At 40.1% G+C, this 20377-nt stretch overlaps 1 protein-coding gene across 3 annotated transcripts in view; it reads left to right on the top strand.

Annotated features, from left to right (window-relative positions):
- LOC124008847 (androgen receptor-like) overlaps nucleotides 1-6334 on the top strand; it is a 43206-nt gene extending 36872 nt beyond the window's left edge. For all 3 annotated transcript variants that reach the window (XM_046320447.1, XM_046320432.1, XM_046320439.1), the window contains 3 exons: nucleotides 3793-3923; nucleotides 4186-4337; nucleotides 5598-6334. In XM_046320447.1, the coding sequence (XP_046176403.1) occupies nucleotides 3793-3923; nucleotides 4186-4337; nucleotides 5598-5756 (442 nt within the window). In that variant the 3' untranslated portion in view covers nucleotides 5757-6334. The remainder of the gene's footprint in view (nucleotides 1-3792; nucleotides 3924-4185; nucleotides 4338-5597) is intronic.
- Nucleotides 6335-20377: the final 14043 nt, after the last annotated feature.

The raw sequence follows: 20377 nt of genomic DNA, 5'->3' as shown, positions 1-20377 counted from the left end.
TTGGCACGTGCACTCTAATCAATATCTTACATGAGATTATTATGGACAAAAGAGCGAGATTATTTTTATTTGTCAAATGGCAGCCAAGCGTTGATGGTCATGACTCCCAAGTTTACTTTGATATGATATTATTATATCAATATTTGCGCATTAAAGCATTTCCACCGACATTTATCGCATAATTAATTTTACCGACACAAAAAGATCCCACCTTGTCTAGTGTGGAAAGTTTACCAAAGAATGTTCTGTTTCCATCAGGCCTGTCATGACATTTTTTTTATCCCAATATGTACTTTACTCACAATAAAAGGTTGGATAGAAAACTGGTTAGTGATCCATGTAGCATATATTATATATTAAGTATATTAGCGTCTATTCCTGTGAACTATGTCTGTAAATTATTTATACATTAGATGTACAATGTCATCATAGAAAATAATGTAATCAGGTCACATTTTCAGTTTGTTTGAAAATAATCCTACGCAGCATTCAGTACCAATCACTGTGATCCTGTATTATCAGACCATACACAACCCAGCAGGCAAAACTAGTTGAAATGACATCATTATAAACAGATTTCATCCAGCTTTGCCCGCTGGGCAATTGTAATCATTGCAACAGTTTCACATAAAGGTCTCACTCTCTTACTCTCTCATCTATTTGCTCCCTCTATCTATATCTCTCACAACAACACGCTCACAGATTATCCCTCTCTTAATATATTCCCGATAAACTCCCCAACCCCGCTCTGATTTTTCATTGGCTCATTCTCTTTATACTGTATCTCACCCTGACCCTCACTGCCCCACTCCCTCCTCTCTTCCAATAATGGTGCCAGATTGGATGGTTTTACAGGCTCCTAACTAACTGCTATTTTTTATATTTTTTCCCCCGCATGGTTAATAATTCAATTTGTACATAATGTTGCTGCTACTGTCTCTTATGACCGAAAAGAGCTTCTGGACATCAGAACAGTGATTACTCACCTCGATCTGGACGCAGATTTTTCTGTATTCAGTCCGAACGCAAAGGATATACTGCTTTGTCGTGCCTTGTAAGAATTTGCAGACGAGTAGTTAAACCACCTCTACCCTGCGTATTATTTGCCAACGTGCAATCATTGGAAAACAAACTGGATTATCTACGATTAAGGCTATCCTACCAACGGGACATTAAAAACTGTAATATCTTATGTTTCACCGAGACGCGGCTGAACGATGACACGGATAATATAGAGCTGGCTGGCTGCTCCTTGCATCGTCAGGACAGAGCAGCTACGTCTGGTAAGACGAGTGATGAGGGTGTGTGTCTATTTGTCAATAACTGCTGGTGCGTGATGTCTAGTATTAACGAAGTCTCGAGATATTGCTCGCCTGAGGTAGAATACCTCATGATAAGCTGTAGACCACACTATCTACCAAGAGAGTTCTCATTTATGTTATTCGTAGCCGTCTATTTACCACTACAAACCGTTGCTGGCACTAAGACCGCATTCAATGAGCTCTATTAAGATCATAAGCAAACCAGAAAATGCTCATCCAGAAACAGCGCTCCTAGTGGCCGGGGACTTTAATGCAGGCAAACTTAAACATGTTTTACATCATTTCTGTCAGCATGTTACATGTGCAACCAGAAGAAGAAAAAAACTCTAGACCACCTTTACTCGACACATGGAGATGCATACAAAGCTCTCCCCGCCCTCCATTTGGCAAATCTGACCATAAGTCTATTCTACTGATTCCCGCTTACAAGCTAAAACTAAAGGAGGAAGTACCAGTGACTCACTCAATATGGAAGTGGTTAGAAGTGGTTAGATGACACGGAAGTGGTTAGATGACACGGATGCTACGCTACAGGACTATAGCTGCCGTTTCAAGGAGCGGGACACTAATCCAGATGCTTATATGGCATCCCGCTATGCCCTCAGACGAACCATCAAACAGGCAAAGCGTCAACACAGGACTAATATTTAATCCTACAACACTGGCTTTGATGCTCATTGGATGTGGCAGGGCTTAAAAAACAATTACAGACTACAAAGGGAAACCCAGCTGCGAGCTGCCCAGAGACGCAAGCCTACCAGATGAGCTAAATGCCTTTTATGCTAGCTTCGAGGCAAGCAACACTGAAGCATGCATGAGAGCACCAGCTGTTCCGGACGACTGTGATCATGCTCTCCATAGCCGATGTGAGAAAGACCTTTAAACAGGTCAACATTCACAAAGCAGCGAGGCTAGACGGATTACCAGGATGTGTAATCAAAGCAGGCGCAGACCAACTGGCAAGTGCCTTCACGGACATTTTCAACCTCTCCCTGATCGAGTCTATAATACCTACATGTTTCAAACAGACCAACATAGTCCCTGTGACCAAGAAAGCGAAGGTAACCTGCTTAAATGATTACCGCCCCGTAGCACTGACATTGGTAGCCATGAAGTGCATTGAAAGGCTGGTCATGGCTCACATCAACACCATCATGCCCTTTCCCACCTGGACAAAAGGACCACCTATGTGAGAATGCTGTTCATTGACTACAGCTCAGTGTTCAACACCATAGTGCCCACAAAGCTCATCACTAAGCTAAGGACCCTGGGACTAAACACCTCCCACTGCAATTGGATCCTGGACTTCCTGACGGGCCGCCGCCAGGTGGTAAGGGTAGGCAACAACACATTTGCCACGCTGATCCTCAACACTGGGGCCCCTCAGGGGTGCATGCTTAGTCTCCTCCTGTACTCCCTGTTCACCCATGACTGCGTGGCCAAGCATGACTCCAACACAATCATTAAGTTTACTGACGACACAACAGTGTTAGGCCTGATCACCGACAACGATGAGACAGCCTATAGGGAGGAGGTCAGAGACCTGGCAGTGTGGTGCCAGGACAACAACCTCTCCCTCAATGTGAGCAAGACAAAGGATCTGATCATGGACTATGGGAAAAGGAGGGCCACACACACACCAATTAACATCAAAGGGACTGAAATGGAGTGGGTCAGGAGTTTCAAGTTCCTTAGTGTCTACATCACCAACAAACTATCATGGTCCAAACACACCAAGACAGTTGTGAACAGAGAACGACAACACCTTTCCCCCCTCAGGAGACTGAAAATATTTGGCATGGCTCCCCAGATCCTCAAAAGGTTCTACAGCTGCACCATCGAGAACATCTTGACCGGTTGCAACAACGCCTGGTATGGCAACTGCTCGGAATCTGACCGTAAGGCGCTACAGAGGGTAGTGCATATGGTCCGGTACATCATTTAGGCCAAGCTTCCTGACATCCAGGACCTATATATTAGGCGGTGTCAGAGGAAGGCCCAACAAATTGTCAAAGACTCCAGTCACCCAAGTCATAGACTGTTCTCTCTGCTACCGCATGGTAAGCAGTACCAGAGTGCCAAGTCTAGGACCAAAAGGCTCCTTAACAGCTTCTACCCCCAAGCCATTAGACTGCTGAACAAGTAATCAAATGGCCAGCCGGACTATTTACATTGACCCCCCCCGTTTATTGTCTTTGCATAGTCACTTTACAAATTACCTCGACTAACCTGTACACCCGCACATACCGGTACCCTCTGTATATAGCCTCGTTATGTCATTTTCTTGTGTTACTTTTAGATTATTATTTTTTTTTTTTAACTTTAGTTTATTTAGTAAATATTTTAATAACTATTTCTTGAACTGCATTGTTGGTTAAGGGCTTGTAAGTAAGCATTTCACGGTACACCTGTTGTATCTGCACATGTGACAAATACAATTTGATTTGATATGATTCTCTCTCGTCCCCAGCCATCGGATGCACATCTCCAGCATGTTTGAGCACTGTATACGGATGAGACACCTCTCCCAGCAGTTTGTCCTGCTGCAAGTCACTCAGGAAGAGTTCCTCTGCATGAAGGCCCTGCTCCTCTTCAGCATCAGTGAGTGTTGCTGCCCAGCCCAATGTTGGCAGGTCCATTAAAATAATGTAGAGAGCCTCACATGGTGTATTTCTTTTTTCATTAAATTGATTTGCAAGCAATGTCCTAGTCTAAGCCATTTTCATAATACTGTCAAAATGATCCAGTACAATCAGAGAAAGCTTTTGATTTATAAAACCAAACACTGTATTATCAATAGTTGAGCAACAGAAATGTAATATTGTGGACAAAACAACAATAACGTTGCTTGTCTCCTTCGCAGTTCCAGTCGATGGTCTTAAGAGTCAGAAGTACTTTGATGAATTGCGGCTGACCTACATCAATGAACTTGATCGTGTCATTAACTATGGAAGGAAGTCCAACTGCTCTCAGAGGTTCTATCAGCTCACCCGCCTCATGGATTCCCTCCAACCGGTGAGAGACAATGTGCATCCTCAATAACTTTATTTGATATATTCTGTTATCTTAGAATGTATCAAGCTAAGAGCCTTAATGACAATCTTAAATTACAGTACCAAGATTTAATGACATATTTTATCTAAGTGATAAGTCTAAATTTGTCATGTTTAACTAAACAAAAACTGAGAATGTGACAGTATTGTAATGGAGTGGGTAACAGGTGTGCTATCTCACCTTATTCGCTGAGTGCTCTGCCATATACGACAATGACTTCAAATGAAATCCCAAGTTCAAGAACATTGGGACACGACGGCATTCCTCTTTTGTGAGACGTCACCTCATTTCACGTTTTCGGCAGTTATGCCTTCATCAGAGCATCAAGAGATGTGCCAAAGCCATCGTTCTTTACGCAAGTGCCTTGGTGATAATTACAAATGCCGTACCTGTGTGAGTGCAGTGCATAGTGGTATTCAAAACATTAGTCAACAAACAATTGTTAAAAATATATATAGAAATACATATACAAATATACAGCACAAATACACAGATCAGCACAATAAACTCAACAAATAGCTTTTAGGTATTCATGATGATGTAGGAAATTTGAGATATTTTCTTGCAATTAATTACTTCCTAGTGCACAATAATAGATGCTTTGGGGTATAAAAAATGAACGTCTGGATAGAAAGATTGCGACTGAATGTAGGAGAATATACATGACCATACACATGACAGCTTGGCCATATAGTCTACAAGAATAACCTGAATGAGAACTCATTGTTTAGACTAGGGTTTCCCAAACTTGTTCAATCACAATCTTTCTATCCAGATGTTTATTTTCCATACCCCAATGCATCTATTTTTGTAAGCTTTATTGTGCATTAGGAAGTAACTAATTGCGCCAACATATCTCAAATTTCATACGTCATCATGAATACCTAAATGCCATTTGTCGAGTTTATTGTGCTGATCTGTGTATTTGTATATGTATTTGTATATATAGTAACAATTGCTTGAATACCACTATGTACCACCCTCAAACAGGCAATTGTAATTATCAGTTATGCATTTGCATAAAAACGATGGCTTTGGCACATCTCTTGATTCTCTGATGAAGGCGCAACTGCCGAAATACATTAGCCTGCCAGGACAAAATTATAAAGGTGAAATGAGGTGACGTCTTAAACATTTTGGAGTGGCGCCGTTTCCAAATGTTAATTTGAAGTGACAGAATTATAACTGTGTATTGTCTCTGTCCATCTCTCCAACAACCAGATCGTGAGGAAACTCCAGCAGTTTACATTTGATCTGTTTATCCAGGCCCAGTCTCTGCCCACCAAGGTCAGCTTTCCAGAGATGATTGCCGAGATAATCTCAGTGCATGTGCCAAAGATCCTGGCAGGCTTGGCCAAACCAATCCTTTTCCACAAGTAGCAAGTAGCAGGATTTGCCATCATCCTGAGAATATCTGATCCGATCCAACTGACTCTATAACCCTACAGAGCCAAGGCTCTTGGCTCTGTAGGTTTTCCCTGCCATTGTTTTCTCTCTCTCAGCTCCTTTTCTTTTTTATCGAATAGCTCAACGTACCATTTTTAAATCATTACATCATTACGGTAGTTTTGCTGCTTATCAGACATAATTGAGATCATTTTCTCAAATAGGCAGCAAGGTTTTAGCATTTATCTCAAGAGTTACAAGGTGTCACCTTGTTGACGGCCCTATCTGTCCTGTATTTCAAGAACAAATATCACACAAGACCAGTGGGGTTACATCAAATGTAAGAAACAGAAGAATACCATTCATTGACTGAATGAAAATAAAACTAATAAAACGAAATAATAAAACTAACAAATGCAGAAATTGTTAAACATATCTATGCATATCTTTACTTTTGGAACTTTCATGAGATTGTGCTATGTTCATTTAAAAAACAACTACCAAAGGGAATGTGGAATTAGTCGTTTACAGCATACTCACATACATACGCAATAGTCTATCTGTATTTACTAGCTAAATTGCATATATATATATATATATATATATATATATATATATATATATATATATATATATATATATATATATATATATATATATATATATATATATATATATATATATATATATATATGTTTATATATATATACAATGCATACATCACTACTGTACAGTACTTACAACTTTCTTGCTAGTTATTTAGTCAGTGAACAAACAATATATCCTAATGGTACCGTCATAATTTCATCTGATTATGGGAAATGTTGTAATAATTCACCCAAAAGTGACTTACTAATTATAGACACACAGAGTGAGACAATTGCAAATAATAACCTTTCAGATATATTTAGTGGCAGTGGATCTTTAAAAGTATACTATACAGATATAGTATGAAACCTGCTACAACTTGGCTGCACATTTAGTCTCTTCATGTAGTTTCAGGTGGCCAAATGATTTGGTCAAACGGAGCATACCCATAATCTCTCAATGTTGAAAATGCTCTTATAAGGTTTAACATGGCCTGAATATTTGCATTATTTAGTTCAACATCAGGATGTATGGAGGTTCATGCTCCATGTGTTTGTAGATGTTAGAATGCTTCAATCTTTATTGAAAACAATGCATGCCAGGTGTACATTTTGCAAGTTCAGTGCAGCTATGATAGTTATTGTGTTCAGAGTAATCTCCAATCTGCCATTCTACCTGTAAAAGCAGGTTGACATTTCATTAGTTTAGACTGAGTCAAGTCAAATATTACCACATTTTTCACATTATTTCTTATTAAGACATCGGCTTTTCTTGATGATTCATTCTGGTTTTGCAGTTAAGTGCCAAACAGGGACATTTTATTCTCTGCACTAGCAAAACATTCTGACATAACACCATTATTATACCAAAACAAGTCTTTTTATACAATAATCTGTACTTTTGCTTGTTTCAGAAAGTAGTGAAAAACAACAAAAAACAATCAAGAAAAGCTCTGTTATAAGATCCATGACATGCAAACAATGTTTAAACTAGGCGAGTGTGGTCTTTTTGTTCAGATACCTCAACAAAAATGGCAACAGGTGCTAAACTATGGGATTCAATGATAGCACGGGATAGTCCCTGACTTTGCTTTTATATGCCAAATGTATCTTAAATTACTACATCAAATCAAACCGTTTCATATTTTAGACTAGGTGAAATGCATTATCATGTTTAGAATGTCATTTAAATGCCTTTTAAAATGCTGAAATCTTCATGCAAATATCTGGAAAACAGCAAACTCCAGAAAGATCACATGTTCATGGCCTCGACATCTGATTGAACAAATGGTGGTTCAACATTGGCTGAACCAGTAATGTTAAATGGAGTTTGCTGGGAAGCATCTTGACGCTCTAAATACTGTAGGCTGTGGAAAGAATGGGTTGTCAGAATACACTTTACGTTTGACAGCCACAAGCACTATGCAATTACTTGCAGGTGTTTACCCATTTATAACAACACCATAGCTGCTTAATTAGAATATATGACTCCAGACTGAAACCTAGGCCATGTTGAAAGTGCTTTATAGAAGAAAAGTGACTGTTAATATTTGTCCCTAAATAGACCACATCAAACCTACAACAGGTAGCACTTACTGTAATCAATTAGTGTTACAATACACATGCTTCTCAGATTTTAAGCAGTGATTGATTGCACCTATCTTTGCCTGACACCATAAAAATATCCAGGGATGAATCAAAATATAATTTGACAGCAGTAGTTTTTGTTGTTGTTTTATCACCATAAATGGCAATAACATGCATCCTTCACAACAATTGCACTCATTCTCAGACACATGCATGTGACGCATGCAAAAATGGAAGCATTAGAACTTCAGTCTACCTTGGGCATGCAGAAAACCAGTCAATTATAGTGCTGTTATATATTTCTTCAATAGCTTGTGCATAAAAATCCAAATCAACTGTATACATTGTGACTTAAATCCTTTAACGCATATTACCATTAGTCAATTGAGACCATAATCAAATGCATTTGTACAAATGTAAGTTCAAATTGTTGTTGTTCTTGTGTTGTGAGGAACTTTACTTGTTGACCACCATAATTCTTATAAATGTACTGCAATAATATGGATCTCAATTCAATGAAACCACATTGCAATATTCAAGCAGCAGCACAAATCTAAACATACCTTTTCCGTTATAAACAAAATGGCAAAATGGTTTTGGTAGAAACAGCAGGTAGTGCTTTCAGTTTTCAGACACGTGTGCATGACAGCAGTTGTGTAAACAAGGATACTGCATCAATATTGCTATGGCAGATTTAATTGAATTTCGGGCCTAGGTTACAATTGCCCATCTGAAAACATATGATCTTTTCTCGTCGTAGAGACATTGGCTATGCCTATATAAAAGCAATAAAATAATTAATTTGAATATTGATAAGAAAATGTTTTAATACATCAGATGACAATTTGTAAAAGCCATGGGCACATACTTGACATTGGTATTGTCGTATTCCTTTGTTAATCATCTTGATAATAAAATATGCTTGTTACAGGTTTTCCTCAAAAGAACATCCCAAATCAGACACCTTAAATCAGAAAAAAAATATTTCTATGTGTAGTAATTCAATATTAAAGCCATAGATTTGCCTTAAAAAGCATAGAGATTTTGTACCATATATTATTTTAGATTAAGTGTAAATTATTAAATTGTCTGTAAAGTAAAATGATCAGCAGTTGTGTCTACCATAATGAGGCCACTTTACTTAGCTTGAATTCTGAGGTAAATGACGAGGTAAATTAGTTGGTAAAATCGTTTCTGATTTAAGGAAATTATCACAAAGATTAAGCTATTTCTCTTTATACACCCAGTAGTCATGCTATGACTGCTTTGTTTATCATATAAAACATTTTTCACATGCTTTTTAGATTGACTTGGAGAACAGGATTGCACTGCCAAGCAATAAACAATTTGCCATAATAAACTTTACTTTAAATGTACCATGGTAGACCAACATTGAATCATAATGACAAAATCTATTTAAAAAAAATCCAGTTCCTAGAATTGATGTTTTCATACTGTTGTTATTAGTGGTAATGCTTGGTATGTAAATGTTATATATGAGTAAATTACATCACAAGTATATTAAAATGTCAAAATGGACACAGCTCTATGTATTTATAAACCATATTAGCCTGAATTTGTGTAAATGGTACAATGACTTTGTGTACATGTAACTGATTTTAAAAAAAATATTGGGAAATCAATTGTTAATGCTTTTTACCTACCTTCTGTAGTATTGACGATGTACTCTGTGTTTTGTGAGATTTTTTTTTAAACTGCAAACTTGCATAACTTTTTAAAGATATTTGAGGCAATCCTGACCATCAAAATGGTGTTACCTAATATTTGAAAGTTTGTAGTATTTCTACAATTTATCATGTGAAGTGACTACTAGTGAATGTGTCATTATTTAAGAATCCCACCCCCAACCCATAATCTGTAAATTGATTGTTCACCTACAGCTATTGATATGAATTGTGTCAGATAAGTCTTAGTGTAAATTGGGTTTAGTTTGTTTGTGTTCCTTTGCATATTATTAAAAACAATCAAAAATGTATTGTGTGTGTGAACTTTATTTACATACTGAAGTTATTTTATGTTAACTTTCCTAATATTTTTCTAAAATCTCTGAAGCCAGAAGCAAATCTTGTGTGCACCAGCTAGTGATCTACTCAGTTTATTTTGGGGGATGAAAATATGAGTTAATGGAAACAGCTGATTCAGACCATCCCCACTACAGAACCACTATGAAAATGCTGGTTAAAATCCCGCCTCCACTTCAAGCACTAACTTGATTCGTCAAAATAATTAGTGATGCTGCTCCTCACCAGAAGATTTTTGTTCCCCTATCTCAGATTAAGCAAATATCGCCAACAGATCATGAGAAATGAGCTATTGACCAGCACCTGCCTGCATCATTTTTTTTATACCCGACCTCACCAATAAACACTTTATGTGCAGGCAGTAATTAGCCTAAACATTTCTCAGAAAGACATTTTGGTCATTATTGCATTTTTTTATTTAAATGCATTTGGGAACATCTTCCCATGCTAAATCAAGTAATATGGCAGCTTAATGATTTCATTTGTTTAACCATTATGATAACATTGTGCTACCAGTAAGAGGAGTAACATCAATGATGGTAACACCAATTACACATTTTTGGTAATTGAGGACTTTTGTAAATTGAGTAACACCATTATCTAGGTTTCCATCCAATTGGTAACAGATTTTCATGTGAAAATTCTAAAATACTCATTAAGAAAATATGCACATTTTTCCACCAAATGGACTTGTTGCAGACATTCGCTGCCCGCACCTGCCCGCACGTCCAGAATCACTACTCTGGACGGTTCTGACTTAGAATATGTGGACAACTACAAATACCTAGGTGTCTGGTTAGACTGGAAAATCTCCTTTCAGACTCACATTAAACATCTCCCATCCAAAATTAAATCTATAATTGGCTTCCTATTTCACAACAGTGAAGTATCCTTCACTCATGCTGCCAAACATACCCTCGTAAAACTGACCATCCTACCGATCCTCGACTTCGGCGATGTCATTTACAAAATAGCCTCCAACACTCTACTCAACAAATTGGATGCAGTATATCACTGTGCCTTCCGTTTTGTCACCAAAGCCCCATATAATACTCACCACTGCGACCAGTATGCTCTTATTGGCTGGCCCTCGCTTCATACTCATCGCCAAACCCACTGGCTCCAGGTCATCTACAAGTCTCTGCTAGTCAACATAGCAGCTCACTGGTCACCATAGCAGCACCCACTCTTAGCACGTGCTCCAGCAGGTATATCTCACTGGTCACCCCCAAAGCCAATTCTTCCTTTGGCCACCTCTCTTTCCACTTCTCTTTGCCAATGACTGGAACGAACTGCTATAATCTCTATAGCTGGAGACTCTTACCTGCCTCAGTAGCTTTAAGCACCAGCTGTCAGAGCAGCTCACAGATCACTGCACCTGTACATACAGTGGGGCAAAAAAGTATTTAGTCAGCCACCAATTGTGCAAGTTCTCCCACTTAAAAAGATGAGAGAGGCCTGTAATTGTCATCATAGGTACACTTCAACTATGACGGACAAAATGAGAAAAAGAAATCCAGGAAATCACATTGTAGGATTTTTAATTTATTTATTTGCAAATTATGGTGGAAAATAAGTATTTGCTCAATAACAAAAGTTTATCTCAATACTTTGTTATATACCCTTTGTTGGCAATGACAGAGGTCAAACATTTTCTGTAAGTCTTCACAAGATTTTCACACACTGTTGCTGGTATTTTCTATGGGGTTGAGATCTGGAGACTGGCGAGGCCACTCCAGGACCTTGAAATGCTTCTTACGAAGCCACTCCTTCGTTGCCCGGTCGGTGTGTTTGGGATCATTGTCATGCTGAATAACCCAGCCACGTTTCATCTTCAATGCCCTTGCTGATGGAAGGAGGTTTTCACTCAAAATCTCACGATACATGGTCCCATTCATTCTTTCCTTTACACGGAACAGTCGTCCTGGTCTCTTTGCAGAAAAACAGCCCCAAAGCATGATGTTTACACCCCCATGCTTCACAGTAGGTATGGTGTTCTTTGGATGCAACTCAGCATTCTTTGTCCTCCAAACACGACGAGTTGAGTTTTTAACAAAAAGTTATATTTTGGTTTCGTCTGACCATATGACATTCTCCCAATCTTCTTCTGGATCATCCAAATGCTCTCTAGCAAACTTCAGATGGGCCTGGACATGTACTGGCTTAAGCAGGGGTACACGTCTGGCACTACAGGATTTGAGTCCCTGGCGGCGTAGTGTGTTACTGATGGTAGGCTTTGTTATTTGGTCCCAGCGTTCTGCAGGTCATTCACTAGGTCCTGGGATTTTTGCTCACTGTTCTTGTGATCATTTTGACCCCACGGGTGAGATCTTGCGTGGAGCCCCAGATCGAGGGAGATTATCATTGGTCTTGTATGTCTTCCATTTCCTAATAATTGCTCCCACAGTTGATTTCTTCAAACCAAGCTGCTTACCTATTGCAGATTCAGTCATCCTGGTGCAGGTCTACAATTTTGTTTCTGGTGTCCTTTGATAGCTCTTTGGTCTTGGTCATAGTGGAGTTTGGAGTGTGACTGTTTGAGGTTGTGGATATGTATCTTTTATACTGATAACAAGTTCAAACAGGTGCCATTAATACAGGTAACGAGTGGAGGACAGAGGAGCCTCTTAAAGAAGAAGTTACAGGTCTGTGAGAGCCAGAAATCTTGCTTGTTTGTAGGTGACCAAATACTTATTTTCCACCATAATTTGCAAATAAATTCATTACAAATCCTACAATGTGATTTTCTGGATTTTGTTTCTCATTTTGTCTGTCATAGTTGAAGTGTACCTATGATGAAAATTACAGGCCTCTCTCATCTTTTTAAGTGGGAGAACTTGCACAATTGGTGGCTGACTAAATACTTTTTTGCCTCACTGTAGCTCATCTGTAAATAGCCCATCCAATCTACTCCATCCCCATTTGATTTGATTTATTGATTTATCTTGCTCCTTTGCACCCCAGTATCTCTACTTGCATATTCATCTTCTGCACACCCTACCATTCCAGTGTTTAATTGCTATATTGTAATTACTTAGCCACCATGGCCAATTTATTGCCTTACCTCTCTTATCCTACCTCATTGGCACATGCTGTATATAGATTTTTCTACATATTGATTGTATGTTTGTTTATTCAATGTGTAACTCTGTGTTGTTGTATGTGTCGAACTGCTTTGCTTTATCTTGGCCCGGTCGCAGTTGCAAATGAGAACTTGTTCTCAAATAGCCTACCTGGTTAAATAAAGGTTAAATAAACAAATAAAAATAAAACACAACGTGCCATTGGAACACAGGAGTGAGGGTTGCTGATAATGGGCCTCTGTACACCTATGTAGATATTCCATAAAAAGCTGCCGTTTCCAGCTACAATAGTCATTTACAACATTACCAATGTCTACGCTGTATTTCTGATCAATTTGATGTTATTTTAATGGACAAAAAAATGTGGTTTTCTTTCAAAAACAAGGACATTTCTAAGTGATCGCAAACTTTTGAACCGTAATGTGTGTGTGTATATATATATATAGCATTTGTTTTTATTTAACTATACAATATATGAAATACTTTTGTTTACTTTCCAGCATTCAAAATAATACATATCTCTTAACCCCAAAAAACATGTAGTAGTAGCTAATAATATTATAACCGCCAATAATGCAATAGCTGCACATAATATAATAATTTTTGCATTTATAATGTAATAAATGGTGCTAATGTAATGCATTGCCAATAATGTAATAAATATGCTGAACGTAATAATGTTTTTGTGCATAATGTAATAATGTTTTTGTGCATTGATCATTACATTATGAAATGGGGGGGAAACAAATCATCAATTGTGTCATTACTTTAACCAATATTGTAATAACAACCAATTAAACATGTAAAACGAAATGGACTATTTATTTTCATTTATATCAAGTGTAATGCTTCAGTAATAGCTGACTATACACCAAACCATATTCCTGAATCCTAGCTCTGAAGCTTACTTTTATAGTTATATCAAGACTTTCAATTGACACAATTTACTCCCCAATACACACCCAACAGCCCCTAACCCCCCCCCCCCCATATAATCAAATGCAAAAACTCCTAAGATGCTGTTTACTGTTAAAACAATGTTGAAACAATCCAAGACACTTTCAACAATTATTTTTATGAAAAACATTTTATTTAATCAAACATTGTTCAACACTTAACAATCACAGTTTTATTCAACAAATGTGACACTATTTTAACTTGTGCTCAAATCTTTAATGAACCAAAACTTTAATGAACCAACATATTCATCTCATAAAACACTTAACCAAACTTTTCTCGACAATTATAACAATTAACTAAAAGGTTATCCATGGGGATTTGGAAAAACAAAAAATAACAAAAAGGTTAGCCATCTGGGGATACTCCTCTCTGACGGTCATTGGGGTGGTGTTGGTAGTGTTGGTGGGGACACTTAAGGCGGTGTGGGTGGGGCTACGCGCTGGCTCACCACAGCCTGCAGCAAGCGCTGCCGAATAACTATTTTTCTACTGTATGGAGACAGTAGCCTGGTCAATCCTGGGATAAGGAGTGAGAATTTGGAATATCACTGCAAGGTGTCTTTTTTTCTTGACGACACTGGATGTTTGCAATGTCAAACAAGTCTGCTTTGGCAATGGATGCAAACACAAAGTGTTCCTCAAGTGTCAAGTGTGAGATAATGCATTCCATTAAAGAAAGAGTGTGATTTTAGGTTGTTATTACATTTTTTTATGTTATTACACTATAGATTTCTAAAATCTACTTTACCATGTAATAATCAACGTTATTACATTATCACATTACATCAACGTTAAAACGTTATTACATTATGCGTTCAGCATATTTAGCACATTATTTATGACAATAGCAGCATTTATAACATTATACATGCAAAAGTTATTACATTTTTAGCAGCTATTACATTACTGGCAGTTACATTATCAGTTGCTACACGTCACTACAACTCTACTCAACTCTACTCACTACAACTCTACCCCTGTCCAGGGGTATCGTCGGATGGGGCCTCAGTGTCTCCCGACCCCTCCTGTCTCAGCCTCCAGTATTTATGCTGCAGTAGTTTACATGTCAGAGGACTTGGGCCAGTCTGTTATATCTGGAGTATTTCTCCTGTCTTATCCGGTGTCCTTTGTGAATTTAAGTATGCTCTCTCTAATTCTCTCTCTTTCCTTCTTTCTTTATTTCTCTCTCTCGGAGGACCTGAGACCTATGTCCATGCCTCAGGACTACCTGGCCTGATGGCTCTTTGCTGTCCCCAGTCCACCTGGCCATGCTGCTGCTCCAGTTCCAACTGTTCTGCCTGCGGCTATGTTTTCAACTCTCTAGAGACAGCAGGAGCGGTAAGAGATACTCTGAATGATAGGCTATGAAAAGCCATCTGACATTTACTCCTGAGGTGCTGACCTGTTGCACCCTTGACAACCACTGTGATTATTATTATTTGACCCTGCTGGTCATCTGTGAACATTTGAACATCTTGGCCATGTTCTGTTATAATCTCCACCTGGCACAGCCAGAAGAGGACTGGCCACCCCTCATAGCCCGGTTCCTCTCTAGGTTTCTTCCTAGGTTCTGTCCTTTCTAAGGAGTTTTTCCTAGCCACCGTGCTTTTATAACTGCATTGCTTGCTGTTTGGGGTTTTAGGCTGGGTTTCTGTACAGCACTTTGAGATATCAACTGATGTAAGAAGGGGTTTATAAATAAATATGATTTGATTACTACTGGGACAAGCCAATTTGATTCTCCTATGTACTTGAAACAACGCACAAAGTTTTGCAATATAAACCACTTGCATTATGTTTTATCGTTGATAAACAGTTCAATATAAACAAAAACATGTATGATGTGTAACTATTTGTAATTGTAAAGTGTTTTTCTCAGTTGCAAAGCTAAGGGACACAAATCCCACCACAATTCAAGAATGACCCATATCAAATTCAATACAAATTCAATTGTATTTGTCACAAGCACTGAATACAACAATGCTTACTTACAATTACAAGCCCTTAACCAACAATGCAGTTAAAAAAATAGAGTTAAGAAAATGTGTACTAAATAAACTCAAGTAAAAAATTCTAATCAAATAATGAGACTATATACAGGCGGTACCGGTACCGAGTCATTGTGCGGGGGAACAGGTTACTCGAGGTCATTTTGTCCCCTTAGGGCAATTACTAAATAAGGGTATCTTCTAATTGGCAAAAACATAATAGAATCCAATCTATATTTTTAATTCTTTTTTGATAAGACCAAAGAGCATTTAACAGGTTATTATGAGTATGCTTTATAGGCCCAGTGCAGTCAAACACGTGATTTTCCTGTGTTTAATATATATTTCCACACTATAAAGGTTGGAATATGTCAGGGAAAAATGACATACTTACCTGATTTGTTTGATATTAATAGTAAACGGTTCTATATTTAACTAAGAGTAAGACTGGCCGGCTAATGCTGAGTTTTTATGGTGTCCACTCTAACTGCCTGCAGTTAGGCTGGGCTTCTGGTTAAGGAAATGGGTTTTGCTAGGGATAGCTTGAGCTGACAATGACTTGGTGACAAAAATCTAAAAGCGGACATTATATAGACAAAGTGGGGTGTGTGTGACCCAAGATAGAGATAGCTGGGAAGAGTTTAGATCAATGTCTCATTGTCTCATCAGTTAACAGACCACTAAGAAAGAGAGTCCCAAACCTATCTGCCAATAAGAGCTAGTTTTCAGTTTTACCTTCCCCACTCAGACCACTCCCAGACGGTCCTAGCAAAGTTTTTTCTTGAGAAATGTACCTTCTCTATTTTTCACATTTTTAATTGAAAACAAACAAAGTAAGGTTCGTTTTATTTACCTAGGCAAGTCAGTTAAGAACAAATGATTATTTACAATGACGGCCTACCCCGGCCAAACCCAAACCTGGACAACGCTGGGTCAATTGTGCGCCTCCCCATGGGACTTCCAATCACAGCCGGTTGTGATACACCCTGGAATCGAACCAGTCTGTAGTTCGTGACGCCTCTAGCACTGAGATGCAGAGCCTTAGACGGCTGCGCCACTCAGGAGACCATAATTGTTACCCAGAAATTATTTGATATTGAGATAAATACAATTGCAATGGACCTTCAAAAACAGAATCTGGCTCCCCTGGATTCCTAAGAAACTGATTCCCCGACATTCTGGAACCTCTGAGAGGAATCTTGGTAGATACAATCCTGCCCTTTAAATAAAAAAAAATTTTTCACCACTTATCAGTATTGATAACCGACTCAACCTGTTTTTTGTTTTTTGTTGAGAACTCCAGAAGGCCAGGTATATTTTGGAATGTGTGTGACTTTTAACCATATTGTCACGCCTTGGTCATTGTATCTTGTGTTTTTGTTATATGTTTGGGTAGGCCTGGGTGTGACATGGGTTTATATGTTGTATTTCGTATTGGGGTTTGTATTAATTAGGAGTGTGTATTAGTAGGGGTGTGTCTAGTTAGGCTTGGCTGCCTGAGGCGATTCCTAATTGGAGTCAGCTGATTCTCGTTGTCTCGGATTGGGAACCGTATTTAGGCAGCCTGAGTGCGCGTTGTATTTCGTGGGCGATTGTACCTGTCTTTGTGTTAGTCACCAGATAGGCTGTATTAGTTTCACTCGTTTGTTGTTTTGTATTCTCAGTTATTTCATGTACAGCATTTTCTTCATTAAATGTCATGCGTAACCTACACGCTGCATTTCGGTCTGACTCTCTTCAAACAACAGACGAAGTTCATTACAGAATCGCCCACCTCGATTCACAGACCGAGCAGCGTGTGAACTGGCAGGATCTAAAGGAGGACGCTATGGACGGCAGAAGCAGGGATTATACGACGTGGGAAGAAATCGACAGGTGGGCGGCCGACCCAGGGCGAGTGCAGGAGCCCGCCTGGGATTCCCTACAGCAATGCGAAGAGGGCTATACACGTATGGAATCGAGAAGGAAAGCATTGCTATACAGAGCGAAAACTGAAGGTAACAGGGGAAAGCGCAGAGAGAGAGTGGCTGAGTCAGGAAACAGACCTGAGCCTACTCTCCCTGTTAATCGTGAAGAGCAGTTACAATGGGAGAGAATGCATCATTTGGAGATTTGGACATGGGAGGAGGAATTAGACGGTCAAGGACCCTGGGAGCAGCCGGGAGAATATCGCCGTTCCCAAGGAGGAAATAGAGGCAGCTAAAGCGGAGAGGCGTATGTATGAGGAGGCAGCACGGCGACGCGGTTGGAAACCGGAAAGTCACCCCAAAAAAATTATTGGGGGGGCTAAAAGGGAGAATAGTTATGCCAGGTAGGAAACCTGCGCATACTCCCTGTGCTCACCGTTGGGCTAGAGAGACCGGGCAGGCACCGTGTTATGCTATGGAGCGCACGGTGTTTCCAGTGCGGGTGCAGAGCCAGCTGCGACTCATACCAGCCCTTCCTATTGGCCGGGCTAGAGTGGGCATCGAGCCAGGTAAGCTTGGGCAGGCTCGGTGCTCAAGAGCTCCAGTGCGCCTGCACGGTCCGGTCTATCCAGAGCCACCTCTACACACCAGTCCTCCGGTAGCAGCTCCCCGCACCAGGCTTCCTGTGCGTGTCCTCGCGCCAGTACCACCAGTTCCAGCACCACGCACCAGGCCTCCAGTGCGCCTCGCCTGTTCAGCGCAGCCAGTGCTTTTCTCCCCTCCTGCGCTGCCGGAGTCTCCCGCTTGTTTAGCGCAACCAGAGCTGTTCTCTTCTCCTGCGCTATCGGAGTCTCCCGCCTGTTTAGCGCAGCCAGAGCCTTTCTCCTCTCCTGCGCTGCCGGAGTCTCCTGTCTGTCCAGCGCCACCAGTGCTCCCAGTCGGCCCAGCGCGCCTCGCCTGTTCAGCGCAGCCAGAGCCTTTCTCCTCTCCTGTCTGCCCAGCGCCGCCAGTCGGCCCAGCGTCACCAGTCTGCCAGGATCCGCCAGAAGTGCCAGTCTGCCAGGATCCGCCAGAAGTGCCAGTCTACCAAGATCTTCTAGATCGGCCAGACAACCTTAATCATCCAGGTCCACCAGCCAGCCAGGATTTACCAGAGCCTACTACCTGCCTGAGCTTCCTCTCAGTACTGAGCTTCCTCTCAGTACTAGGCTCCCTCTCAGTACCGAGCTTCCTCTCAGTACCGAGCTTCCTCTCAGTACCGGGCTTCCCCTCAGTACCGGGCTGCCCCTCTGTCCCGAGCTGCCCCTCTGTCCCGAGCTGCCCCTCTGTCCCGAGCTGCCCCTCAGTTATGTGGGGATCAGGGTGAGGACTATTAGGCCATGGTCGGCGGTGAAGGTGGATTATCCTAGGACGCGAAGGGGAGGAACTAGGACATTTATGGAGTGGGGTCCACGTCCCGAGCCAGAACCGCCACCATGGACAGACGCCCACCCGGACCCTCCCTATGCTCTTGAGGTGCGTCCCGGAGTCCGCACATTAGGGGGGGGGGGGGGGGGGGGTTCTGTCACGCCTTGGTCATTGTATCTTGTGTTTTTGTTATATGTTTGGGTAGGCCAGGGTGTGACATGGGTTTATATGTTGTATTTCGTATTGGGGTTTGTATTAATTAGGAGTGTGTATTAGTAGGGGTGTGTCTAGTTAGGCTTGGCTGCCTGAGGCGATTCCTAATTGGAGTCAGCTGATTCTCGTTGTCTCAGATTGGGAACCGTATTTAGGCAGCCTGAGTGCGCGTTGTATTTCGTGGGCGATTGTACCTGTCTTTGTGTTAGTCACCAGATAGGCTGTATTAGTTTCACTCGTTTGTTGTTTTGTATTCTCAGTTATTTCATGTACAGCATTTTCTTCATTAAATGTCATGAGTAACCTACACGCTGCATTTCGGTCTGACTCTCTTCAAACAACAGACGAAGTTCATTACACATATGATTTAAGTCGCTCTGGATAAGAGCGTCTGCTAAATGACTTAAATGTAAATGTAAATGTATTGAAAATATGTTGTGGGAAGGACCTGGCTTATGGCCAGTTGATATTTGAGACTGATGATATTCCTATGTTCAGTGAAATATCTAAGATAATGGCCTTATGCAGGCTGCAGTACCAAGCTGTACTGCTACATGTATCATTGCCACTTGTTCATCTAAATCCCCCTTTTCTCAAATTCTGACTTAATAAATCCATTTTTATAAACTTTCTTAAAAAGGTCATTTGGGAGCAGCAATGCATGTGTCGTTTTTTTATACAGTATTATCTTGCCCTGGATCTGAGTTATAGTTGTTTTTTTTGTGTTATAGGGATTTGGATGACCACACTAGTCTCTTTTGCTCCACTTATTAACCATTCTGATTCCACTTTTCATTGCTATTTTAAAAAAAAGTTACTTTATTTTTCAATGTTTTCCTGAA

Source organism: Oncorhynchus gorbuscha, linkage group LG02 (genome assembly GCF_021184085.1).
Source record: "Oncorhynchus gorbuscha isolate QuinsamMale2020 ecotype Even-year linkage group LG02, OgorEven_v1.0, whole genome shotgun sequence".
NCBI lineage: Eukaryota > Metazoa > Chordata > Actinopteri > Salmoniformes > Salmonidae > Oncorhynchus > Oncorhynchus gorbuscha.
The sequence above is the reverse complement of the archived record's forward strand: the minus strand, read 5'-3'. Positions and strand labels throughout refer to the sequence as shown.